This window comes from Equus asinus, chromosome 14, assembly GCF_041296235.1.
Source record: "Equus asinus isolate D_3611 breed Donkey chromosome 14, EquAss-T2T_v2, whole genome shotgun sequence".
NCBI classification, from domain to species: domain Eukaryota; kingdom Metazoa; phylum Chordata; class Mammalia; order Perissodactyla; family Equidae; genus Equus; species Equus asinus.
The window spans coordinates 14274608-14302084 of record NC_091803.1 but is presented as its reverse complement, the minus strand read 5'-3'; the positions used below and the strand labels follow the sequence as shown (position 1 = coordinate 14302084).

Here is a 27477-nt window from a genome sequence, read left to right as displayed (position 1 = left end):
TCAGCTGAAGGTGCAGCCGGGTGACACTCCTGCTCAGATTCAAGGGGAGGGCACAGAGATGCCACCTCTCAATGGAAGGAGTGTCAAAGAATTTTCGGCCATTGTTTTAAATCCCCACATCAATCAAATCTCAAATTGTCAGATACAGCGACAGCATTTTCAACCTGAAAAGAGAACTTTTCTCTTGTATTTGAACATTTATTTTTTCCTTCAGTGGTGGACCCTGTGCTGGGCTTTGGGGAAGATGGTCCCCCTTGCCTGAGCATAAATAGCAGGGGGTGTGGGGAGAGGAAGGGTGGAGGGCCACACAGAGGCAGGTGCCCTGGGCTTTGGCCCTGGCTCTCTACCTACCAGCTGGTGACCCTGGGTCGGCTTCCTCATAAGCTCTAAGGTCCCTCTGTGTTGAGCAGCCAGGTTCTAGGAGAGGGTTCAGTCTGTGCCTGGGCACCTCTTGGGGGCAGCTGCGGGGAGGTGGGGACAGTGACACAGGCTGTGATAAAGGGATGGGTTTGGGGGCTGGTTCAGGCCTTGGATAAGGGAGGGTGGTGGTCTGTGGAGGCTGGGACCCCCTTCCCAATGGTTTTTGGGGAAAAGAATCCTGTTGCCCCACCCGAGCGTCCCATAGCCTCAGCAGCAGTGGACACCAGCGGGCTCGGGCCAGGTTTCCTTCTCTGCCATCTTGGACCCTCTTGCAGCCTCAGGACCAAGGCAGAACCTCAGAGCTTCTGGTTCCCTCTTAGGCCTCTTCTCTTTTACCGCTGACCCTGGTTCCTCTTCGAGCTTCTACACAGCTGCCCAAGCTGAGGTTACTACTGGGGACCATGGCCCCAGCCTCCTGGTCCCTTCATGATGTCCCAAGCCCCCGATACCTTGTCTCTGCCCCCATGACCCCCATCTCTCCTCTTTGCCTACAGCACTTCTCACCTCCAGCTGGCACCTTTCTCTGTATGCCATCCCTCCCAGCAGCTGTAGCCTTCCCCCTCCTCTCCTTCGCCCACCCCCACCCTGTCTTTTCCTGTTGGGTGGCGTTTGGCAGATGGTCCTGGGGCTACTGCAGAGAGTGGAGTCCAAGGCACTCTGATCCTTCTCTTGTACCAGCCACCCTCGGGCTGTGGGAAGACCTCACACCAGCATCTGTGTGTCTGATCTAGAGGTTTCTGTGGAATCATCCTTCAGCCCTAATACCCCCAACATCTCCTGTGGTCCATCCTCATTGAGTGCTCCCATCCCATTTTTTTGAGGTCCTGATTCTCTGCCAGGCAGAGATCCGTCAGGACCTGCATCCCAGCAGCTTTCCCCATGTCCTTCTGCTTAGTTCAATTCCACCTACCTGTGGCCCCATCTTCCTGGAATATGGCTGCATCTTTCATGGCTCTAACCCCACCCACCCTGCTAATGGCCTTCATTCCCTTTCTTAACTCTGGTGGTTTTTGACCTGACTCTCCCCAGGCTCTTATTTATTTATTTTTTCTTGAGGAAGATTAGCCCTGAGCTAACATCTGCTGCCAATCTCCTCTTTTTGCTGAGGAAGACTGGCCCTGAGCTAACATCCGTGCCCATCTTCCTCTACTTTATATGTGGGACGTCTACCACAGCATGGCTTGCCAAGCGGTGCCATGTCTGCACCCGGGATCCGAACCGGCAAACCCTGGCCACCGAAGCGGAACGTGCGAACTTAACCACTGCGCCACCGGGCTGGCCCCTCCCCAGGCTCTTTTAGGCCCCAACCAACTGGCATCAACCTTCTATTCCCTATGCTCACGTTAAGGACATCCCTTCCCCAGCAAGCTCAGGCCCTCAGTCCAATCCTCTCCCCTTTGCTGAGCCCAGCTCCAATGAATTCTCTGAACCCCCAACCCTGAAAATCTGTTTCTGTTTTCCTAGCTTCATCCAATTTCCCCTTCTTCATTCTCCTCTAACCCACCCAGGCTGTGGACAACTTCTTCCGAATGAGACCCTGTTCCCTACCCTCAACTCTCCTTCATCTCAGAAGCCGGCTTCATCCTACATCCCTGGACACTCATACATGAGGGGTCTCATCCTGGTCCTCCTGTTCCTTTTCCTGCTGCTGGACGGGCCAGGCCAAGGGGCTCGGAGGCAGTGTGTTGGCCTGCAGCCTGATACGTGCCCTCCTTTCTGGATCTTGGTGTGTTCCTTGTGGGTCCGGAGAAAGGAGTGGTGGGCTCAGGCTGACACACATCAGACTTGATATTTTGCTGGGAGGTCTACCCTGCCTGCCCCTGAGATTAGGTAGGATGGGAAAGTGGGGACGGGAGCCTGGATGTGTGTGTGGCTGGGGGGTGGGCCATAGCCCCTGAAGTACAAGATTGGCCACGCTCATCTTCCAGCACTCCCTGTGTGAAAGGGACACAGTGTGGAAGTGTCTCTGGGTTGGCCCCCAACCAGAGGCAGTTTGGGAGTGGGAGACGGGAAGTGAGGGGTCCTCGCAGGTGGGGTTTGCAGAGGGTGGCGGCTGAGGGTTGCCATCTCGTCTCTTTGACTTGTCGTGGCTCTATTGGAGGGCGCCTTCCTGGATGGAGCCTTTGCTCTTCCCCTGCCCCTTATGCCCCGGCAGGTCTTCCCAGCTGCCCTCTGCAGCAGTCCCAGCCACACTGTGGGTCACTACATTGGAGACGTCCCACTGCTACTCAATGGCATGGTCCCTTGAAGGACCTCTGACCCTGTCCTGTCTCCTGTCCCACCTGTCACACCCATAGCGTCTGGCCCAGCAGCAGCTCGAGATGACATTGAATGACCCTTTCAGCATCCAGACTCACCTTCCCCAAACCAGGCTCCGGGTCTGGGATTGCCCCCCACACGACTAAAGGGAACATCACTACCTGGTGAGGTCTGACCCATAAAGACAGAACCTGAGAGCCTACAGCGTGACCTCTTCCTAGGGGCCTTCTCTGTGCCTCTTTCCCTCTTCCCTCAGCATTCCTGCTTCTCTCCTCTCCCCATCCTTCCCTGGATGGGAGATGATGCAGAGGTGGGGCCTCCCCAGTCTGGAGAGTGGAGGCAGGGCCCCCTCGCTTGGCAGTCTCAGGCAATGAGATCAGTTCAGCTTTTCGGTGTCTCCCCTCTTTTGCTTATGGGGGGTCCGTTCCTGGACCATATTTACAATTCCTTCCCTAGCTGCCTCCTCCTGAGTCCAACTTCTCACTGCGCCCAGTCAGGGCTCGGTTTGGTGTGGCCTGTGACTGGAGTCCATCGTTGCAGAAGAGGGTGCAGCCATAGAACGTGCTTCTATGAGGAGACTCTAAAGTTAAGGCTAGAGAAAGAGTCTTCATCACTTATCAATACCTTCTTAAAGGAGGTATTTTTTTTTTTAATAGAGGAAAAGCAAATCCAGGCCTCTCAGCCTGGTTCAGCCAAAAAATTCCTAGGAAGAGTGGGGGCGGGACTGGGACCCCCTGATGCCCTCGCTTTCACCCACGCATCCTCACTTTCACCTTGTTTCTTTAAAGTCACTCAGTGACCTTCCTACTTCCTGGAGGCTCACAGCATAGCTGGCAAACAGAAGGGCTTGTTTGTGTCTCTGTATCTGGGCCTGGGAAGGGGTAGTGGCTAGCTTTTAAGGTTGGGGAGCTGAGCATACTAAATGCATGGCTGGGGCCTTTATATCCATCTGCACAGCCAAGGCCTGGGGAGCGGTTTCAAGTTTCAGCTCCTACACTTCCTGTGTGCCAAAGCTACCTCAGCCTCCTTTTCAAAAAAAAAGCACAACAAAATTTATCATAGAAATGTTCAAAATATATAAAAATAGAGAAAATATAATAAACCCCCATGTATCCATCACCCAGCTTTGACAACCATTCACATTTGACTGATCTTGTTTTCTTTATACACCCACCCCCACGCTCTGCCCCTCTTCCCAACCCCAACATTACTTTCATTAAAATTTTTATTGAGATCATTGTTGATTCACATGCAGTTGTGAGAAATAATACAGAAAGAGCCTTTGCACACTTTCCCCAGTTCTCCCCAATGGTAACTGCTGAAATTGGCAAACAGCCCTTGATGATTAAGTATTTAGGTACTACAGTTTTTTCCTTTTTGCTATTACTGATGATAACTTTCAGCTGTTAACCCACCCATTGTTAACTGTGTTGCTTAGGTAGCATGCTATCTGACTCCCACTAGGCTCCTACAGCTAACGTCTCCCTGGAGCCTGGGTCCCCATGGGAATGGGTGTGTGAGCTGTTTTTCAGGAATTAGAACTCCTTGCCCACTTCAGGCCAGTTGAGACCACCAGCTCATCAACTGGGCCCGTGCAGATGTCCAATAGGCAACCTTTTGACATCAAGAGGCTTAAACTTCACCCTCACATCATGCTAATGCTGCCATTTTGTGAACATGGGTCCTATGAAGAGGCATGGAGTCTGACTACACTTGCGCAGATCATCAGTTACCTCACCTCTCCTCACCTCCAATCACCTCTCTCCACATTTCAGACCACCTTGCCCCCCATCCCACAAATATCCCTGAGTCCCTATTTTCAGGGAAGTGAATTTGAGGCTCATGCTCTCACTTCCTCACGTGGCTGCCTTGTGAGTAAACCCTCTCTCTGCTACAATCTTCTCATCTTGGTGTTTGGCTTCCTGGGCGGCGGGCAAAGACGAACCTGGTTCTGTAACAAACGACGAGCCAGCCAGGAGCTAAGTCCAGAGGGACCTTTTTGCCTGAGACTCATCAGCCCCTTGCCAGGGTGGAGAACCTGTGGAGTCCAGCAGCTGCCGGGAGCATTTCCCCTGGGACTGTTCCGGGATTCTTTCCTGGCTTGGTGCTGCCAACTCCTCAGCGCATATTTTCACTTTGCAGTAGAGAGACGGTTTCTCGGTTTGGACGACGTCTTTTTGGTGAGTAAATTTGGTACAAGTGACCACATTCTTATTTCTTCTTCAAGTCTGGCTTCCAAAAGGAAGCCTTGGTTTGGCAGGGGACGCCCTCCGTGACTTCTGACACAGGAAGCCTTGGTCCGGCCTTCATTGTGAGGGTCTTGGTTTGGAGGATGCTCGATAATAAGGAAGAATTAGGGATCTGTTCACAGAAGTGCTCTTGGCTTGGTTTGGTTTGGTTTGGTTTTGAGATCTGGTTCCAGCTGCAGCATAAGTATACTTTGACCAGCCGTGTCTAAATTATGCTAATTTGATTTCCACCTGCAGCCCCCTAGGCTGCATTCTTCTAAATTGGACAACTTTTAGTTACAAGTCCATGAAAAAGAAAAAGATGGTATTTTTCTGTAACACCATGTGGCCACAGTCAGAGAGCTCTTACGATGACTAGTCTTAAGAACTTAATCAAATTTGGAATCTCAGCTTCCACTCGTGGTCTTACAGATGCTAATGAAAGCTCCACACCCCACCCCCAACTCGCCACTGCCTGGTTTTGGAGGTGCATGTTCCATCCCGGGGAGCTCTCCTCTGCCTGGTTTCAGAGAGTCCTCTTTCCACCCCCAGGAGCCCTCCTCTGTCTGGTTTCAGAGAGTTCTCATTCCACCCCCGGGAGCTCTCCTCTGGTTTTGGGCACTTGGAGTGATTCCAGGCTGGCCCCTTGATCAATCCTTGACTGACAATCTGGAACCCTGTTTTGTCTCCTGTCAAGAGCTTGTTGAGGATTTTAGGTGCCTACTAAGTCAGTCGTGCAGACAGAGGACCGGTGATTTATTCTGTGAACTGTTTTGGCTGGGAACTGTTGTTTGTGTGAGCTTTATCTTGATAACTCTCGGGAAGAGGCTGGGAGGGCGAGGCCTGATCACTTCTTTCCCTTCTTTGTCTTGTTCGTCAGCTTCTCTGTTGTTATCAAGTTGGGGTTCAGTTTAGGCTGGACCTGAGCAGAACCTAGACAGTCTGTAAAATCAAAACTTGAAAAACTTTCTGCCAGGGACTTCGCTCTCAACCCTGGCAGTGGGAGTCCCAGCCCCAGACCACTCCAGGCCTTTGCCTCTTGCCTCTCTGGCTTGCCTTGTGCTGGCTCAGGGACTAAGTGCCTGTGCTGAATGGGACTTGACTAAATCTTATAACTATGTTGACACCTGCAGTCGGGCTCTGCACCCTTCTCTGGCCCACTGTCAGTCAGACACTGACAGTGCTTTATCACCATGGGGAATGCCCCAAGCATCCCCGGAGACTCACCGATTGGGTGCACTTTAATTAATTGGAAACACTTTCAACTTTGGGTGGGTTATGCCCCAGAAACTCCATCTTGGAGAAAACTTGAGTGGTTTCTCTGTGCCTTTACGATGTAGTTGGACAGGTAGATCAACCCGTAATGTCATTTGAGTTACAACCCAATTTCTGAGAAATCAAGAGCCACTGTCCTAGGAAAATCCTTGTAAGACTGGAAATGCAGCTTTAGAGGCAGTTCCACCCATTTCCCTTATCTCAGAGAGCTTGCAAATCCTCTGGGGACTATCTAGCCCATCACTAATTCCTAAGACTGAAGAAAAAAAAAAGGAAAAAGGCCAAAAAATGACCAGAAGAGCGCCATCGCCCAAAATCAAGCATCTCGAGTGTCTTCTCCACAAACATTAGTAAAAAGGCTCAAAACAAAATTTGGGTTCACAACTAGGGAGCCTTGTACCTGATGCATGGCAGTAATTTTAAAACAATAGCTGTGCAGTCTCTGTGTATGTGTGTCTATGTGTATGTTATATGTGTGTGATATTTTTACCTTGGGATGGTATGGCCAAAAATTAAGAGCTATGTTTAATTGGCTTAAAGTAAGCACTTACCTAAATTATTTCTAAATGGAAAAGAAATTAACCCAAATGTCTTTTAAGTTAAGATGATATAAAATTAATCTTTGGTAAACGAAAGCTTATTTAAATTTGTTGGTTTGATTAAAATGGACATGTCCTCCAGAGTTAGCAGTGGATATGATGCAGACATGCAGCCTTTAATCTACATTTATTGGTCAAATAAGCTGATGTTATCTCTATTACAAAACTGGTTAGCAAAAATACTAATTTAAAATGATGGCTAATTTTGTCTAACATCTCACGAAGTTTTATAGGCAATCTAAATAATTATTGGGAACGAGTAAACTAACTAGATGTGAAAAAGACAAAAGTGTTGGGTGAACTTTTTAAAATAATTATGTCTTATGACACGTATATTTAAAATAACTTTCAAAATCTTTCTGGTAACTTGAAACTTTGAAGTGTTTCTAGGTAAAATTGGATGATAAAAAACTCACTGAATATCTGGGTCATTTTTCATATAAGATAAAATACTGAAACATTATCATTAGACATGTCTAGATTTATCTACTTTTGGCTTCTTATTACAAAGAAACTAAAAGGTGTTTGGGTCTATTAGTAAACATGTCTTGTATTTTATTAAGATTGTACATGAAGTAGCACGTTTCTAGAAATTATAAAACGTATTTATAAATTTGCCAAGCCACAGCATGCTAATGTAAAGGACAGTTCATAACTGCTTAGTTTTTAGTTTTTACTAGGGTCTGTAAGGGTTAAAAATTCTAATTAATATATGCAATTTAAAGCTACTAAAAATTAATAAGGCAAACAGCTCTGTATACAAGGAAATTAAAATGTATGTTTTCAGTAAAGAAGGTATAAAGAATGGAAGCATTTTTGTTTGTTAGTTTAAGAAAGATAAATTTGTCCTTAAGTACTAGAAGGGAAGAAAGAAAGCATGGGACAAATTCTGAATGTAAAAAGAAAGTTATAGAAGGTTTGTGAAAGAGAAATTCTGAAGGGAGTTTTATGCCTAGTCAAGTTGGCTAGGATTAAAGTAAATTCAATTAAGTAAATGAATTTTAACGTAAAACAAAAAATATGAGCTGGTGCAAAAATTAAAATTTGATTTTCTCTCTCAAAAGGATAATTTTCTTGAACTTTTGGTCTGCTCTTGATAAAGAGGTTATAAAAGGTTTTTTTCTTTATTTTTGAGAAAGTCTACCCAAAAGACAGAAAATCTATGTTTTGTTAAAATAATTTCCTATGTTCAGAAAGAATAAGCTCTCTCTATTAAGATCTTTTGACTGTTTTAACTGTTTACCCTTGACTGTTTCTTTTGTCACTTTGAATAGATAACTGAGTGTTGTTTCCTATCTGAACAAATGTTTTAAAACCTTTTGATATTTTTGACAAGTCCTCCCCCCCCCCCCCCCCCCACCGCTGCAAATACTCAAATTCTGAATAAAGGCTTTCTTTTGGCCTGGAAGAAGCAAGAGAATTTCTCTGAGGATTTTCAGAGGGCCCCTGAGACTTGTCAAAGAGATTTTCTCTCTCTTCCTATAAGGAGGAAGACACTAAGCTAATTAGGCTTATTTGGTATGTTAAATTACATGGGAAGCATTGCCAAATAAGTGATGATAAACTTTCTTAGGTGGTATTATGTGGAAAATGCTATTCATATAAATGTTTTAAAAATTATATAACATTCCTAAAATTCTGATGAGTCCTGGTTGTCAGCCATAATTCTGGTTATTATTTTAAAGTATTGTATGTCACAAATTAACCAAATTTCTTTGTCAGTTGCCATTTTGGAATCTTATTGTTTACAGACAGTTAATGTTTTACTCTGATGCTTTTGCAAAATATGGTTTGTCTTCAGAGAAATTCATGGAAAGGACTCTGACACTCTAGAATACAGGTTTCTGATAAACTTTCAGATTGTAAAAGTGAACAGGGTAAGAAATTACAGAACTCTAACAGAGAAACTGATGACCTCATAAAACTGCCAACAGAACATTAAGATCAGGAATTGATTACACAGGACTGAATGAACTAATGAGGATGATTATGATTTATATGACTTTTCATTTGAGATATTGCTGATTTTTTTGATGTTCTGTTTTGTTTCCAGATTTAAGGAAGTCTTTTTCTCTCATGCTAACTATAACTTATGTCAATTTGATAAATTATACCTTTGTAAGCAGATCTGAAACATTTCTTTCTTTCTCTACCTGATCCCTCCAGGATTTGAAAACTCTTAATGAGTGAGTATAGTTTTCATGGCAATATAGTTATTTGCATAAGTAAGTTGAATAAGAATCTCTTCTCCTTATAACAGGACACAATTGGAAATATTGCTTATCTTACCAAAGCTTTGACTGGAATGTCATATTTGAGAGAAGCATACAGGCTCAGATACGACAAGACAACTTTTGAGGAATAAAGGTTGACTTGCTGGGATAAAGCCACTTGGAAACATTAGCCTGGTACCTTGTTTACAAGGATTCCAGCAACCCAGGTAAGTAAGGAAGGTCATTTATTTGGCAGGTGCCCGGAACCTCAAAATACTTTGGGGAATCTCAAGAGAAGAGAGGAATCCACCCAAATCTGTAGGTATTGCAGGCAAAATCTGATGACAAGTCTTTGGCTTGGCTTTCCTGCCCTCGAGAGGCCTTTAAAGTTCAATCTGAGATTCCTCAGAAAGAGTTTCAGCAAAGCAGATTTGAAAGAACCCATATAATCAATTGTTATTCTTGCTGTACTTATGTAAATAATTGGGCTGAGTTTATTAAAACTAAACTTATTTTGCAAACTGATTAGTCCTAATTTGGCTATCTTTGGTAAAAATGAGGGTGATTTTAGAGAGAAAAATTATGTTTCAATAAAAACTATAGTACACATACATGGTATTAAATTCTAATGCTGATAATTGTCTTTGAGGTTTTTATTTTATGTCTGTTAACTGGACTGGATCCTGAATTCTTCTAGTCTCTTGAAATATCTGGCTACAAATCTCCAAATTAACGTTTTAAATTTTTCCCCATCATTTTCATTTGGAATCATTGAGAACTGAACCTGCCCTTTTTCCCGAAACCTTGCAAACTGAAGCTGGACAACTTGATATAAACTTAAGAGAGACTCATGTCTGTTGCTGTGTAAGACACTCAGTAAGATACCTGAACACCTGATGACATCATCGGAGACATTTCAAACTGCAAAAGATGCTTCCACTCTGACACCTAGAAATCTTTTGACTGGCTGCCACCTTGACTCAGAAAGGTTTATAATTTGCTCCACCATTAACCTTGTTTTTCTTTTTGTCTCTCTAGAAATACTCCTTATCAAATACCTGGTTACTTGCTAACACAATATAGGCTGAACTTTGGGAGCCTACCTGCATCACCATCTTACTAAGAGACTGGTTCAATGAGATGGAACAACCTATGCCCCTCATCAAAAGGATAATCCCTCAAGACTGAAGATGAACAACAAAAGAGGGGATTGATACCAGTCAACAGAATGTTGACATAAGGGAAGCCATATTGTAAAACAGAAACCATACCGTAACTTTGAATGACCTCTGATTAACTAACCCAGACATGCTCTGTATATTTTATGAACCCTCTCAGCTGCTATAAGATGATAACTTTGCTCTTTTGAGTTCCTTAGGAATGTGATGACCCCCAGGCAGAGAGTCTGTGCTGATGGCCATCATCAATGACAACTGAAAGATCAGGATATAGGCTGTTGCTCTGGTCTCTGATGCACATCCAGTAAAACAAAAGACTATCAGGAACTGAGACCAGATGTCTGCCCCACCTGGAGATCAGATGGAGGCCCCACTGGGATTAGGTCTATTTTTCAGGGATTGTTAAAATTTGGGTTGTCTAAACTTCTTACCCTTCTGGTAAGCTGAGAAAAAGAGAATATTTCCAGATGAGTGCTAAACTGTTTCATTCCTTTAACCCAGATCTATGCCCCAATTCAGCAGGAAGTAGCTAGATTAGTCATTGCCCCAAATTCCTCAAAATAAGGAATGACCAAAGAATAGGGGGGATTGAAACCGGCAAACAGCCCTTGATGATTGGGCATCTAGGTACTAAAGTTTTTCCTTTTTGCTATTACTGATTATAGCTTTTAGTTGTTTAACCCACCCATTGTTAACTGTGTTGCTTAGGTAGCATGCTATCTGACTCCCACTAGGCTCCTACAGCTAACGTCTCCCTGGAGCCTGGGTCCCCATGGGAATGGGTGTGTGAGCTGTTTTTCAGGAATTAGAACTCCTTGCCCACTTCAGGCCAGTTGAGACCACCAGCTCATCAACTGGGCCCGTGCAGATGTCCAATAGGTGACCTTTTGACATCAAGAGGCTAAAAACTCCACCCTCACATCATGCTAATGCTGCCATTTTGTGAACATGGGTCCTATGAAGAGGCATGGAGTCTGACTACACTTGCGCAGATCATCAGTTACCTCACCTCTCCTCACCTCCAATCACCTCTCTCCACATTTCAGACCACCTTGCCCCCCATCCACAAATATCCCTGAGTCCCTATTTTCGGGGAAGCGAATTTGAGGCTCATGCTCTCACTTCCTCATGTGGCTGCCTTGTGAGTAAACCCTCTCTCTGCTACAATCTTGTTATCTCGGTGTTTGGCTCTCTGGTTGGTGGGCAAAAACGAACCTGATTCGGTAACACTGCTATAGACTGAATATTTGTGTCCCCTGCAAATTCTTATGTTGAAACCTAATCCCCAATGTGTTGGTATTTGGAAGTGGGGCCTTTGGGAGATGATTAGGTGCCCTTATAAAAGAAACCCCACAGAGCTCCCTTGTTGCCCCTTCCACCATGTGAGGACACAGTGAGATGGCCATCCATGAACCAGGAAGCGGTTCCTCACTAGACACCAAATCTGCCAGTACCTTGATCTTGGACTTCCCAGCTGCTAGCACTGTGAGAAACAAATTTTTGTTTACAGCCATCAGTCTGTGGTATTCTGTGAGAGCAGCCCGAATGAACTAACACAGTAAGATTTTGCAAAACTATACTATACTATCACAACCCGGATACTGACATTCATATAATCCACCAATCTTATTCAGATTTCCTAGTTTTGTACTCTTTTTGTGTGTATTAGGCTCTGTACAATTTTAACACCTGGGTAGGTTCCTGTATTCACCACCACAGTGTAGGAAATGTACAGTTCCAGCACCAAAGGATCACTGGTGCAGCCGTTTTATGACCACACCCACCTCCCTCCTGCCACCTCTTTCACTTCGGCCCTAACACTTGGCAACCACTGGATCTGTCTTCTGTTTCTAAACTTTTGTCATTTCTAAAATGTTATATAAAAGGAACCATACATCATGTAATTTTTTGGGATTGGTTTTTTGCTCAATATAATAACCTGGCAATTCATTCACCTTGTTGTTTGGATCAATAATTTGTTTCTTTGGATTGCTGAGTAGTAGTCTATGGTATGGATGTACCATAGTTGAACTCTTTACCTGTTGAAGGACATTTAGGTTGTTTCCAGTTTTTGGCTATTATGAGTAAAGCTGCTATGAACATTAGTGTACAGGTTTTTAAATGTACAGGGATATTGAATTAGCTACCACATTCTGGGGGCAGAGGGGCTTACTGAGTCCATCATTATTTCTAAGGGCTTTTCAGTGGAAAGAATTAGGATTTACTTTTTCCCCCCTTTTTTGTTTTTCTTTTTTGGTGAGGAAGATTGGCCCTGAGCTAACATCCATTGCCAATCTTCCTCTTTTTGCCTGAGGAAGATTGGCCCTGAGCTAACATTTGTGCCAATCTTTCTCTATTTTCTATGTGGGATGCTGCCACAGCATGGCTTGATGAGCAGTGTCTAGGTCCATGCCCAGGATCTGAATGCACAAACCCCAGGCTGCCCAAGCGGAGCAAGAGAACTTAACCACTATGCCACCAGGCTGGCCCCAGGATATACTTTTTAATTTAAGCTAAAATACAGCATGAGTTCATACAGATACTTTCTAATTAAATTCAAGACTATAGGAAGTTTGCATAACATCACTGATTTTATATCTACATATCTCCTCTCCTATGACAAAATTCCAGTTCTGATAACATCAACATAATTGTTTTATCTTACACATTTACACCTATTTCCAACAATACGACTACTGAATACAATTTAAGATTTTATGGCAGTTTTTAAAAAAATGGCAGTTAATTTTGTCCTTAGGGTAGATCTGTGTTTTCAAGTCATTCAGAAGAGCTCCATTCTGTGTAGTTAGGTCACCAAGATATACATTTAGGTTTATTTGTTTCATTTTACTTTCAACTTTTATAGATTGATTTTTAAAATTAATCTTTATCATTTAATCACATAAAACATGTAGGTTTCCAAAGTCAGATACATAAAACAGAGTATATGCAAAGTTTAGCCTCTTTTCCCTTCATTCTATTCTCTCCTTCCTCATATGAACTATTAAAAATTTTTGTTATACTTCCACTTTTTAAAAATATAAGTATTTATTTATTTACATTTGTACCTCCCTACTCCCTTTCACAATTGAATAGTAGAGGTAATGGGCATACTTTCTTTTTCCTGACGTTAGCAGGAAAGCCTCTAGCATTTCACCATTGACATCCTCTAAAACTTTTTGCAAAATGCGGGCAACGCTATCCATTCTAAATAATCTTCCACAGCATTTCTTGGCAAGAAAAACGATGTGAAAACTCTCAAACTGAAAAGTGGCCCGCCAACATGCCTGTTGACTGAGTATTAACCCATTTGGGGAGAGCTTCAAGAGCTCCGAACTCGACTTAGTACATTTTACACAAGAAGAAAACTGAGAGGAACTGCCCCAAGGAACACTGGGAACGGGCGAGAGCTCCAGGATCCTGCCCTGCAGTCCAGGGGTCCTGGATAAGTCTACCAAGACTTTCTTTTTTATTTTCTTTCTCTCTTTTTTTTTTTTTTTTTAAAGTGTACTCAATACACAGATACGTATTTTTACAGAGAGGAATATTTTAGGAGACCCTCGAAGGTTAAGAAGTGGCAGAAGGCTGCAAGGCTGGATGAAGCAGTTACCGCCCGCGCAACCACGATCGCCCAGAGCCCCAGAAGGGAGCCCCGCTCGCCCCCACTCATACTGGGAAGCTCCGGTTCTAGTTCGGGGGCGACAGAATTCGCGGAGATGCTGTGAAGGCACGAAGTAGGGAGGTCCAAATGAGAGGGCGCGGGACCATTAAGTCAAAGCTGTCACACTTGGCGCTGGGACAGGGCAGACAGACACAGCCAGCATTCCAGCAGAAGTCGGGCGAAGACACAGCGGGGCGAGCACACCACAGGGTAGGTTTGCGAAAGGAGAATTGGTCCCGATGAGGATCCGTAGGGCTTCCACAGGCTTCAGCTGTGAAGCCCGGGCCTGGGGGCGGGGACTAGGTCCGCAGACGGAAACCCGCGGGAAGACTGGGGGCGGGGCAAAGGAAACGACGCTAAAGAGGCCCAATAGGACGGGGCGAGCCTCCTCGGGTAGGGATAACGGTTTCCGGTAGCGGCGAGAGGGAGGGGCGGGGGAGAGGAGTTGGCGAGTGGGGTCCTTTGACCCTTGGCCCCAGCGCCCACACCCCTGCAGCCACGCCAAGATGATGGGCTGTGGGGAGTCAGAGTTGGAGTCGGTGGGAAGGGAGGAGGCCGTGGCGGCCCCGGGGCCACCCCCAGAACCGCGCGCCCCGGAGTCCGGAGCCCCGGTGCCCGAGCCCGGTCTGGACCTGAGCCTGAGCCCGAGCCCGAGCTCCGAGAGCACGCAGCGGCCGAACCGCAGCCCCGGGCGGCGCAAGGGGCGGGCGGAGCGGCGGGGCGGGGCCCGCAAAGGGCGGCAGGTGAGCTGCGGGGGAGACCTGGCCGACCGCCCGCCCGCGGTCCCGCGCCCACCTCTTCACCGCCCTGCTCTCTGCTCCCAGGTTCGCTTCCGCCTGGCCCCGCCCTCCCCGGTGCGCTCCGAGCTGCCGCCGGCCGCCGCCGCAACGAGGGAGAAGCCCGCGGCGCCGCCCGACCTGGGCGCGCCCGCGCCGCACAGCAGCCTGGCCCTGAGCCTCGAGCTGCAGGCCGCGCGGGCCGCAGCTGGGGGCCCCTTCGATGCCGCGAAGGCCGTGGAGGAACAGCTCAGAAAGTCCTTCCAGACCCGCTGCGGCCTGGAGGAGAGCGTGGCCGAGGGTGAGGGGGGCAGGCGGCCGGCCGGGCGCGGGGATCGAGGCGAGGGGCGCCGCTCACCGCCGCTCCCCCTGCGGTCTCAGGGCTGAACGTGCCGCGCTCCAGGCGGCTCTTCCGAGACCTGGTGAGCCTGCAGGTGCCGGAGGAACAGGTTCTGCACGCCGCGCTGCGGGAGAAGCTGGCGCTCCTGCCGCCGCAGGCTCGAGCCCCCGCCCCGAAGGTGAGGGCCCCGGGCGGGAGCCTGCCGTGTGCCCCCTGCCCCGCCGCGGGTTCTGCCCCTGCCCGCAAGCCTAACCCCGCTTTGGGCTCCAACTCCCACAGGACCCACCTGGGCCAGGGCCAGACATGACTATCCTGTGTGACCCAGAAACACTATTTTATGAATCTCCACACCTGACCCTGGATGGGCTGCCGCCGCTCCGGCTTCAGCTCCGGCCCCGCCCTTCAGAGGACACCTTTCTCATGCATCGGACGCTGAGGCGGTGGGAAGCGTAGACCTGGAGGCTCCCTGGATTGCTACTTCCTATTTTTGTTAAAACTATTTATCGGAATAAAGTGGTTTTGCTAACAAATGGGACTCTTCTTGGGAGTCTTAAGTTGGGGGTCAAGCCTCAGGTTGGAAGCTCCCTGGAAGTCAAGTTTTTGGCCCTCTTTAAAAGGAACTTCATAGGGATGACAAGTAGAAAACACTGTCCAAGTCAGGGGTTTAGATGCCCTCCCCGCCTTTTCCCGACTTCAGTCACAGCTACCACCATTCTTTTTGATGACACCACACGTGTTCCTTTGCACCACTTATTTCTGATCGCTTTAACGTGTGGGCCTCAGCCCACGTTTTACACTTCAGGGAAGCCTTCCCTCATCCTGCTCAAGGAAGCTGCAAGGCAGTTGCTAGCACCCAGCTATTCAAAATGATCTTGCTTTTACCCTTATTTACACCTGACTCAGTGCTTAATATTTGTTGACTGAATGTTCAAACCTCCAGGAACACTTGACAAGCCACTGAAAAGCTTCAAGTTAATTAAGTTGCCTATTAGTCTGGTTCTACAGCACAAAAAGGGTGGGTGGGCTACTAGAGCAGGTGGTGGCCTGGTCCAGGTGACTTTTTCTAGCTCCACCGGTAACACTTCCCAAGTTAGCCTTCTGCCCAAAGCTCCCACACAAATTTTGTCAATGGGATTTTTGTAGAGGGGAGACGAACTCTTCAAGTTTCACATCAAAATTTGCACTATACCCCTTTTGTCTGACCGGCATTCTGTATACTTGTGTGTAGATCAGACTAGCATTCAACAATTTTCCCAACCACCAGAAGACCTGTCCTGTTCTTGAGACCCTGTAGTTTGGGCAGAGAGGAGGCACAGGTTCTACAGGTTCGGGGCGGCCCCCATCCCTTCCCTGCCAGCTAGAAAGTGCCAGACACAGGTGTGGGGCCACTGCCCTAAACACCAAGTTTACTGTGCTGTTCTCACATTACAAACCCAACCCCCTCTCCCAAAGGCGGACAGCAGAGTGAAGGATTTTCACAGTACCTGCGTGCCTCCCTGCCAAGCTTACCCCTCTTAACCCTCAGTCCATCTATCCGTGGTCCACTGAGACGCAGCTAGGGACAAGGCCCAAGGACAAATGGGAACCCCTCCTTGGGAGAACAGGAGGAAGAGGCCAGAGAACTTGATACCCCCACCTCCCATGCCTTAGGAGAACAGAGGTCAGCAAACAGTCCATGCCATCCAGCCCAGTGAGCTGGGGGAGAGGAAGATGACGGTTAAGTCCAGCGCAGCTCAGCTTGCTGCTTAGGTGCCAGAGGTGTAGGGAGAAGGCTGGGGCAGCAACATAGGAAAAGCTTTCTCTGCAGACCCAAGAAAGGAAACTATTTTTGGAGCCAGAAAGGAAAGACCTTGGGACACTCTCCTCTTCCCCCAGGTCCTTAGGAGCAGTGGGCAGCTTCTTCACACTTTCTGTTCAGGGGGCCACTTAGTGGCTGGGGGAACGGGCCTTGTGGAACAGGTACACAGGACGCTGGAAGCCTGAGGGGAGAGTGTGCAATCAGGAGGGGTTGGCAGGACCTCAAGACTCTCCACAGGGTCTGCACCCTCTCTGCCAGAACCAGCCTCCCTTCCTCCCCCAAGAAAATAAGCCAGCCCTACCTTTGGAGGTGTTGTGGGGTGTGGCCACAAGCTCATAGCTGGAGAAGCCCACCTCTGGGGATGTCAGGTAGGAAGTGAACTGCTCTGGCTTCAGCTGGATTCGATAGTAGTTCTTGTAGATTGTTTCCTAGGGAGAAGGGCAGGGGACAATTTCAACTCGCTGCCTTCTCCCCGGGTAGAGAATGATGCCCACCCAGGGGGCCTTCTCACCTTGCTCAGAAAGTCCTCTTTCTGCTTCCTCGAGGCCTTTCTTGCCTCAACTAAAGGAAGGATATCCCCAATTTCCACTGAAACCCCAACTCACCGTGAGAGTCTTTCTCCTGCCATAGGATGACCAAGGTTGGGGCTCCAGGACCAGGATGCCCCCAGGGCGGAGGTGCCGGTAGATCCGGCGGAACATGCGCTTCAGCCCCTCGTCTCCCCAGTTCAGATGCACCCACTTGGTGAGGCTGAGGCAGAGCACCACATCATACTCGGGGTTTTGGGCATCCACCAGCTCATCTCGATCCAGCACATAGTTACCCTGAGGGCAAGAATTGGGGGCGAGGTCAACAGAGGCATTGAAAGAACCACTGCTCCCACACAACCCGCTCTGCAGCCTCTAAGACAAAGTCCCGCAGCCTCACCTTAGCCCTTGGCCACAATCTTCCCTGACACTCCTCAGACTAACTTCCAAATGGTGCCCTCTCTTTGAGTCTCCTTTTCTTGCTTTACACCCTCCTGCTCCTGCTTTCTAGTGAGAGTAAACCAATCAAACATAAAAAGAGCGCCTGGGTAATTTTAAGTTGAGCAAATTACCCACGAGATCTCCAAAGCTGGGTCAAATTGCAGAGAAAGAATGCTGAGGTTCTCCCAAGACCCTGTCCAGTACTTATTTCCACCCCACATACATTAAGCCGAGTGACTCAACATTATACAAAGGGACCTAACCCAGGTTTGAAAGGGAGACCTGTAGTTTCTTCCCTGTGGTTGGGGCTGGCGAAGTTTCAGGCCTATTCTTTCCCTTCTCCCAGAGAAACGAGGAGCCCTATCCTTCATGAAGCCTTTTCTAGATAAGCTCACCACCCTCTGTAAAGCCCATTCTTCCAGGCTTAATCCAACATACTGCCAACTATTACTGCAGACGGCCTATGTGGAGCATGTTATGGGGAGCTATACATAGTCAGGGAACAGACATTCTGAAGACACAGGCCTCTTCCCTTCTGCAGAGGACTTTCTGATTCTTCCCCATCCTGCTATCTAGGGTCAGTGTGGAGATGATCTAAGGCCAATCCACTTGCGTTCCTGACCACTGACACTCTTCAACCAACGCTGCACCTATTGCAAACGAGGTCCCTATCAATGGACGGAAACCATAAATATTAGTCAGCCAATCCCCTAATCCTCCCCCTACAACCAGACATTCCACGTTTGACACCGATCCCTTCATGCGTCTTCAGTAGTTTGGAGGACAAGTTCTCATATGGACCAAATCCCCTAGTGAGCATCAGCAGCAGCCCCCAAGGGAAGGTGGACTGGTCTGGATTATAGTCCAGGCCGGGAGCAGGGCAGGAGTCAGTCCCTACCTTGGGGCTTGTGGACATGAGAAAAAACCCTAGACAGAACTCCCGCCCTTCTAGGTTATAGAAAAGCAGAGACACCCAGCGGAATCAGTCCCAGATTAAGACCCTTCTCTTGAGGCTCTGGTTCTCCTAGAGTACATGTGAGTGCATGCACAGAAATCCCTCTGGTCATAACCTTCCCCTGCCAGGTTCCCATTTAATCTCATCTTCATACCTGGCCCCTATCCCCCAAACCTTTGGACCCTCTTACCGTGACGAAGACAACATTGTTGGGGAAGACTGATGTGTCTGCTCCATCCAAGGGCACTTGGGGTGCAGCAATGGGACCCCGGCTGGCTGTCAGTGAGGCTGGGAAGCAGCTTCTCTTTCGGACGGTTGTGGTCCCTTCCTCACTTTCTGCCCCTGGGTCCCCCTCAGAAGTCTGGGGTGGCAGACGCAGCTCCTCGGACAGGTAGTGTCTGATGTTTTGGCGGGCAGAGTGGATGAGCCGGGCATCAATATCCAGGCCCACCATGCGGGATGGGCCCCACTTACAGGCAATGCTCAGGGCCAGATGACCCACATTGCAGCCCAGATCTAAGACGTCCCGACCTCGAAACCACTCGGGCTTCAACACCCGAAGGCGCCCATCCTCACAGGAAGGATTGCGGTACCCATAGTACTTGCTGTAATTCCCATACTGGAACTTGCGCTGTTGCTTTTTGAAGCCTGCTGCAGGTAGTGGGTGGAGGTGGTGGCGGCCTCCCCCACTCCCTCGGCCCTTTTCCTTGGGACCCTGGCCTGCACCCCTAGCCCCTGCCTCCGACTTGCTGGAAGTCCTGCGACGTTTGCGATGTCGTGAGGAGGAAGACGAGGGTGCAGAGGTAACTGAGGCAGCTGGAGGGGCTGAAAGGGAGCCTGAGGGACCCTGGAGGGCAGATGGAAGGGGGGAGACGACCTCATCCCTGCAGTTGATGGCTGTGTTGAGTTCATAGGGCTGGGGGGCATCCCGGTTCTGGCCTCTATGCCGCTGCTGCTGTGTGGTGCCCTCCCCATGGAGTGAGGGCGCGAGGGGGGCTGTGGGCAGCACAGAGTGGCTATCATTCCCGCCAGTTGCCTGCTGCTGCTGGTGGTGCTGTCCCCGGTGTCTATGCCGCTTCCGACCAGTCTTGAGTGGCGAAGCAAGAACTACTTGGGCCTCATCAGTGCAAGTGTTGAGACTGAGCGGATCAGTAATATCTTTGGGGATGAGGATCTCCACCGGATCTCGCCCCTTGGCCGGAAGTGGGGATGACTTGGGGGTCTCCGCATTGAGTACGCGGCTCACTTCCTCATCCAGGAGACTATTAAGGTTCAGTGGATCAAAAATATTGCCCCCCAGGAGGAAGTTGGAGGGTAACACAGAGTCACAGTCCGAATTAACCCGCCTGCGCCTCTTGAAGGCCGGATGTTTGAAGCCTCCCCCACCTCCTCCTACATTACAGCTATTTCTTCTCTTGCCCCCACCTCCCCCAGGGGGCCGGTGGGGCTGATAGCCATTTCGGGGTCGAGGAGGGGCAGGGGGGCCCAGTTCTGTTCCGCCCCCTCCCCGTCGCTCCTCCCCCACGTCCGGGGGAGCAGCTCGCCCGTGGGGATCAGACAAGCGGGCCTCCCCGTGCGGCGGCGCCTGGGGGCCGCCCCCTCGTTGCTGCTGCGCCTGGCCGCCCCGAGGGGTGGATGGAGCCCTGGGGCTCTCCTTGCCGGCCCCAGAAGCCAGGGCCCCCTCCGAGTGCGCGCGCGGCCCCGGCCCACGCTGCGTCCCGCCGCGGAGCTCCCCGGAGGCGGCCTCTCGGTGCGGCTGCACCGTGGGGCCGCCCCCTCCGCCCGACTCCTCTTTGAGCGGCGGCGGCGGGGCCGGCACCAGAAACGGCTCCTTCTCCGCCGCCATCTCGATCATTTCCTCCCCTTATTCCGTCCCAGTCGAGGGCAACGAGGGGGGCTAGGGGGCTTAACCCCCCTTCCTAGACCCCGCTCCCCTCCCCCCTTTCCCGAGTGCGCGCGCAGCTCTGCTCTTCTCGCCTAGTCTCGCGCCCAAGCGCCTCCCCCAAAGCGCGCCCCACTAGCCCGCGAGACCAAAACAAGATGCCCGCGAGACCCGAACTCGAGGAATCGACCGCGCGTGCGCCGACCCCTTTCTCCTCTACCACTACCGCTTCCCGCGAGCGCGCACCGCTGGAGCGCGTTCCTCTCGCCCCGGAATCACGCATGCGCACTCCGCCACCACCCTGGTTGCGCGCGCATCGGAGTACGAACCAACTTAACGGCTCCGGGAGTTTAAATATAGCCCCCACGACCCCCCAAAAAGCCCACCACCCCAAATTGACACCCTACTTCCCTTCGCAGCTATGTCCGTCCCTACTGATATCCTTTGTCTCTGCCGCGCGATCCCACCCACCGTAGGCGGGGGACGGGGAGCTGGTGTGAAAAGGTCTCCTTGACACCCGACCCTTGTTCCTGAGGAATGAGTCTCAGCGGTCTCCGCCCGGCTCTAAAGCCAACAACCTCCCTACCCCGCCTCCTTCCTCCCCCTAGCGGGCAGCGCCTGCGCACACCCTTTTGGGCTTGCGCGGGTAGATGCAGCACGTGCTGGAGATGACACCCCGCCCTCCGTCCTAGGGGCGGGGACTGTTACGTCGCTTCCTCAGGTTTGGTACACGCAACGTGCGTCAGCACGATTCGAAGGGGGCGTGAATAAGGAACGGGGCGGCCCTCATGAATTATTCATGACCCGGTCCCCCCGCCCCCCACCTTTGCCCACCTACTTAGAAAAGCTTCCGAGGCAGCGGAGGGGTGAACCTAAAAGTAGAGGAAGGAAAAGATCGGAGCATACTGACCGTCTTCCTACGAACTGTTCTCAGTAAAATACGATAGGTCATTTTAACTCACCCCGCTGGAAAATATTCTCTGCTGAACTGAAAAGAAAAAAAAAATAAGGCACTAAGGCAGCCGATGTTGTCCAACTTCCTCTTCCCCCGAAATGGCCGAGTCGTTCTCTCGCTCCTCCGCCTTCCCCGAATCGCGATCACCTGGAGACACCACGCCCTATTCTCCGCCTCCACACCCACAGCCCCGACACCAACGCCTCCGCCCACCACCCGAAGCCTGCGCAGGAGCCCTGAGCCCGGGGGCTGCGACGCCGACGCCCACCCCAGCCGCCTCGCACGCAGGCCTTCCCGAGCGCACACCCTGCGGCTTCGCGCCGCCTAGTAGAAAAACGAATGTAGGCGGGGAAGAGATTTCGGCCTGCTTTGGGCCCCCTGCCTCGGCCAATGGGGAAAAAGCTATTCGACGCCCCTTCCACGGGGTGCTAGGTGGCCCTTTCTCCCTGCCAACAGTGCTTGGGGTGCGGGGCCTGTGGCTGAGAAGAGGGCGGGAGAGGTGAGAGTGGGGTTCAGGAGAGTCTCAAATAAAATATTAAAATAAGGGCGTGAAGGAGACTAAAAGGGAGAATAGGAATTGGGGAACGAAAAGAGGAAGGAAAAGGTAGTCTGGGACCCAGAGAAAACTTAGTAAAAGCAAGAGGAGCTTCATGAACGATCAGGCGCCGCAGCTGCCGCCTAAAAAAAGTGAGACCAAGCAGGATTATGGGATATGTAGTTTTACAGGGCAGCTCGGTTGGAAGATGGCGGAAATCGCTGCGCAAACGCAAAAGCGGCTTCCAGCTGCGCATGCGCCTCAACCCGGGCCGCCGCGCCACCCCCCCGCCCGCTGGGGAGGGGGTGGAGCTTGTGCGTGGCCTCGCACCTTCTCTTGGTGGCGGGAAAACTGGGTCGAGGCTGGAGCGGCTTGCAGAATCGCTGCGGTAGTTTGCTTCGCTCCTCGCCGTTTAGGGCCTCTTCATTCCAAAAGGTAGCTGGCTCTTCTCCGGTTGCAGATGAGGGTGCTTGGCGCGGCCAGTCCTGGTACTTGTGGTCTGAGGAGAAGTCTTCTCCTCAGGGCGACAAGCAACTCTGACGCCTCCTCCTCAGACTCTCTGGCCGCAGACTCACCCCCAACAGACACACAAAAGTAACCCCATATCGTGGCGGGCAGAGACGGGCTGAGAGGGGAGGAGGATTCTGGTGCCTCCGTGGAGGGGGCGGGGCGCCTCTGGGGGGCAGTGTCTCCTGGTGAGATCCTTGATGGCGAGGAGAGGCTGGAAAACCACTTTTTTGCCCCTTGAGGGGCGTCAGGGACTTCGGACTCTGTGAAACCTCCCGTCTTATTATTGCTGTCCTCCAGAGAGAATGGGAGAGGGAAGAGAGAGGAAGAAGGCGGCCCAGCGAAAGCTCCCCGCTTTGGTTTAGAGGTGGAAGGAGGCCTCTCGCTGCCGCACTTGGGCGCCCGGTGACGGGAGGTGGCGCGGGGACCCGGGCGTGTGCGCCTTTCAGCCCAGACGACGCGAAGAGGCTGGTCTGAGGTCGGGAGCAGGGCCCGTGGGGAAGCCTTGCGGGCGGTGGATCCCGAGAGCCGGGGGACACGGGAGTCCCCCAGAAAGAGTCTGCGTTTGGGTGATAAGCGGCCACGTCTCTGCTTCCTTGTCCTCTGAACCAAGAAGCTTTAGCTCACGTCCACTGATTTGTAAAAGTCTGCAAAAGGTTTAGTTCAACTAGTTAGGACAGTAAATGTCTTGCTACGTGGTCTGGTCTGGGCAGTAAGGGCAGCTGGAATAATTTTTTTTCCGTCTGTCTTGTTAAAAGTTTTAAATCAAGCTCGCTGAGCACACATACACAAAGAAGAAAGAAAAGAAAAAACTACTGTTACTAATCGAGGCATGAAAATAAGCAGTTTACATGCCATTAGACGTTAACACCAAAAGGGAATTAAACTCCAGTTTAAAGGAGATTTTAAATATAGTCTTTACAGTTTTTTTTGAGGCTCACAGCGTTTGTGTTAGAGAATAATCCTAAAGGGTTTACTTTTCTTTTTAGACCAAGGATTCCAGGAACAGCATAAAAAGGGAATAATTGGATAGTTAGGAGGAGGAAACTTGTGAACACATTCTAAATGGGGGAGGGGGATGGGAGGACGATTAATGCTTTTTGAAAAATATTGACGACTGAATTAAGTTATTTAGCTAGATCGTTCTCAAACAGTTTGGTCTCAGAACCCTTTTATACTCTTAAAAATTAGGGAGGACTTCAAAGATTGGTTTATATCTGTTGCTATTCATATATTAGAAATTAAACAGAAAAATTTTGAGCATTTATTCTAAAATAAAAATAAACCCGTTACACTTTAACATAAATAACATTTTTAATGAAAAATATATTTGCCTAAATGAAAGAAAATTTAGTGTGAAGAATGGCATTGTTTTACATTTTTGCAAATCTCTTTCGTGTTTGGCTTAATAGAAGACAGCTGGATTTCCATCTGTTTCTGAATTCACTCTGTTATGATATCTTGTTTCGTTTCAAGTATATGAGAAAAAAACAGCCTAACACAGATAAGTAGCTGGAAGAGGGGGGGGATCCCCAGGGGTCTTTGGATCACACTTTGAGAACTGCTGAGCTAGGTGATTCTATTCTAAAATCAGTGTGATGATTTTTAGTGTTCTAAGTGTAAGAAAACCTTGAATTTTTTTGGAACACCTCTTTCACCTTCCCTTGGTTCCCTTTATTGGTTGTTTGTTTTTCCCTCCTTATTCACCCTTCTTTCCTATGTTGAGTGGGTAGGATCCAGTTTATGGAACTTTCTTTTACTTTCATTCTTAAAGCTTCATTGTTTTTGTTTTTTCCTCTCTTTTTCATCTAAGGTAAGAAAAGAGAAATTAAAATGTCAAATGTTATTCCTGGGTTTAGAGCTCCCAGTCATTTAGTAGCTGACCAGGTGAAAGTTGGTGGTATTTTGTATATTTATTAACTCTTTTTCAAATTTTTTCTCTCTCTGAACTTGATTTCAGTATTCTTTACTGTGGAAGAAAATTTGTCTGAAACAGAGGAGCAGAAACTTGAGTTGTCAGACAGTGACTACCTGGCTTTCCTTTCTCTATTGATCAGGTTAGAGATTTTCTTTAAAAGTAATGTTCCCATCACACCCCCACTCTCAATTAAGGGGAACTATATACCTTGCTGCTTATAGATTTACTACGTCTTACTGACTCTTAACAGTAACTGTCATTATCCCCTGACGTATAATTGGAACTGCTGAGGAGGTAGAAGTGTAGTCAAGAAGGCAGAAAGTGTAGTTCAGGGGTCCTAAGCAAAGAGATTCTGAGCCCAAGAAGACAAGGGAGAGAAGAAAGTTTAAACTCATGTTCAATCAGAGTGATAGCAGTTAATTTCTTTTTTCTAGCAGAGGCACAAAGAAAGTGTAGCTTCTGACCTGAATGATGACAACAGTGCAGGGTAAAGGTGAGTCAAGAGTGAGAGAGGCTCACTTTGTATATTTCTCTCATTTTTTCCTTTCTTTCTTGGCTCTTGGTCATTTGGACCAAGGGGACCAGATTCCCCCGAAAGGAAGCTCAGTTCACATATACTTTTTGTCCACTCTAAGTTACTACTTTTCTAGACACTTTGAGTGAAATATATATGATTTAGAAGCAGTCCTGCTTAAGGAATATATGAAGTTATAGGGAGAGAAAACATGTTTAAATATCTGTAGCATAAATTTGAATGTGGTAAATGCCACCAGACAGGTACAAAGTGTTATGGAAGCTCAGAAGAAAGATGTTACTTATACCTGGCAGGATCAGTACAATTTTCATTGCATCATTTGTAGATTTTGACTAGTTTTTTTTTTTCAGTTTCTCTAATTTCCCGTAAAATTTTGTCCAAAGTTAAAATGAGTGAATTAAAAAACTTTCACGTTTGAATAATTAAATTTCCTGTGTGCTTATGTTTATCATCTTTGAATTACTCAGTGGTTCCTAAATCTGGAAATACATCAGAATAATCTAGATAGTCTTGTAAAATTATAGATTCCTGGGTCTCACTTAAAACTACTTCATCAGAATCTCAGGGCAGAGGAGGTGGGGGTGGGTGAGGAGACGCCTAGAAATCTGAATTTGTTAAAAGCATTCGCCAGATAATTCTGATATGGCCAGTCAGTGGGCAATGTTTGGCAGTCTCTGTGTTAGACTCTATGTTTCATGAATTCCATTTGATGATCAAATTTCTTTCAGAATGTGGGAAAGGACCAAAGAAAACCTTTGCCCCGCCGGCACAAAAATTGCAGAGCCTGATGCCCTGTAGCTCTGACTCACCCAAGGAGGAGACCCTGGGGATCAGTTCCCTAGAGGCAGAGGCCAGGCCAGACCTGCCAAAGGCCAGATCAAAGAAGAAAGAGAAGAAAGCAACCACAGAGAATGGTCCAAGCAGTGGCCAGGGGGAAAAAAGAAAGTCTCAAGACAACAGGCAAGCAGAGAAGAAAGACAAGGTATTAGTCACATTGATGAGCTCCAGTGGGACAGTTTCTTCTAGTCGCTCAGCCTTGACAAACAGAATCTTTACATTTTGGGGAAATTCATCCTGTACTTTTAAATTGTTTATTCCTTTCTTGGGGCTTCCATTTTCTTTCCAAAGAGGTAAAAAATGTTTTGACGAAAGCATTTAGCAGGAAATAATGGGTAGGTAGAGGCTGAAGTGGAATGGAGGTGAGAGTAGAAATAGACAAAGACTTTATAAACTTTTTCTTTGACTCTTTTATTCCCAGGAGATCTGGGATAGAGTTTACAGAATCCTGAGATACGTTGACTTCATGCTCTCAGCCTCGTGAACTTACTGCCTCATCTATAGGAGGCTTCCCTGACTGATTAGAGAGGAGGACTGGGGAAAGATGAGCAGTTTTCCTTCTCTACCCTTGTCTCTGCAGGAAAAATCAAGTCTTACCAATGCAGAATTTGAAGAGATTATCCAGATTGTGCTACGGAAGTCTCTCCAGGAGTGCTTGGGTATGGCTTTTAGTAAGAGGAAAAGAATTGAAGTTAGACAAAGAAACTGTTATCTTTAGGAATAGAATAAGTTGACAGCTCTCTTTTCCTCCCTCTTCCTAAGTAAGGAAGTATTAGATGGGACTTTGAAATATTTTTAAATTCTTCATCTTCTATCAACAGAACTATAGTTAAACCACCTTAGACAGGGGGTACAGACTTTTAGAAGAGTAGATTACATTGACTGCAGAATATAAATATAGTCTCATCTAGATTTTTTAAATGTAATTTAAATTCATTTTTATATGTTTACATCTATTTAGAAAAGATAAATTGTTTTCCCCAGATTTGAAGAACTTAGTTTCCATCTATCCTTGCATATTTCTGTTTCCAGTACTGTTTTAACATATGCTCAGGGATTTGACTTTTAGAATAAAGAACTGTATAGTGTAGGCCCTGAGGCCTTCTCCATAAGGAGATGGCATTTTTAGCTATTCTTAGGTGTACTTCTACTCTTAGGGAAAGTTTGTGGAACAAATGATACAAAACGCATTACATACAATTTCTGTTATGGACACAAAATAAAAGTAACGTTACCTGGGTATCCATGAATGAGGCAGATAAATCTGGAAGTTCTTGCAGGGAGATATAGATTTGTAATTTTCCTGAGAATTTAAAGACTTAAAGTTCTGTGGTATGACAAAATTCTAAAGGTAGGTTCTTCCAGGCAACAGGGGGGAGACATTTTAATGAAAGGTTGCAGTTTGGAAATAATGGAGTGGTTATCTTCTTTAACTGCTTCTCTGCTTATGGTATTTCGTTTTGGGAGGGATGGAATCTAGCCTTGATTTTACAGAGACTTCCTGTGCCCAGTCCATAAGATGTACACAGTTAGACAAGGAACCAGGAATTGCTGTTTCTACTACTGATAATGATAATGCTGATGGGTAAGTTTATCCCAGTGAGGCAGCTTGATCACAGGGTGGACTTAACATTTGTA

At 48.2% G+C, this 27477-nt stretch overlaps 2 protein-coding genes and 1 long non-coding RNA gene across 3 annotated transcripts; 2 read left to right on the top strand and 1 right to left on the bottom strand.

The window, feature by feature from the left end:
- The first annotated feature begins 14232 nt into the window (after window positions 1-14232).
- On the top strand, window positions 14233-15479 carry PPP1R35 (protein phosphatase 1 regulatory subunit 35). The gene is made up of 4 exons (XM_014853991.3): window positions 14233-14576; window positions 14658-14910; window positions 14991-15127; window positions 15229-15479. The coding sequence occupies exons 1-4, from the start codon at window positions 14340-14342 to the stop codon at window positions 15400-15402; spliced, it is 801 nt and encodes a 266-aa protein (XP_014709477.1). The 5' UTR covers window positions 14233-14339; the 3' UTR covers window positions 15403-15479.
- Window positions 15480-16327: 848 nt separating this feature from the next.
- On the bottom strand, window positions 16328-21751 carry MEPCE (methylphosphate capping enzyme). The gene is made up of 4 exons (XM_014853989.3): window positions 18861-21751; window positions 17353-17571; window positions 17049-17175; window positions 16328-16928 (listed from the first exon to the last, which is right to left on the bottom strand). The coding sequence occupies exons 1-4, from the start codon at window positions 20523-20525 to the stop codon at window positions 16876-16878; spliced, it is 2064 nt and encodes a 687-aa protein (XP_014709475.1). The 5' UTR covers window positions 20526-21751; the 3' UTR covers window positions 16328-16875.
- A 485-nt stretch (window positions 21752-22236) lies between these two features.
- LOC139040156 (uncharacterized) lies at window positions 22237-25777 on the top strand. The gene is made up of 3 exons (XR_011494134.1): window positions 22237-22477; window positions 24510-24606; window positions 25731-25777. It is a non-coding gene; the product is annotated as an uncharacterized lncRNA (long non-coding RNA).
- Window positions 25778-27477: the final 1700 nt, after the last annotated feature.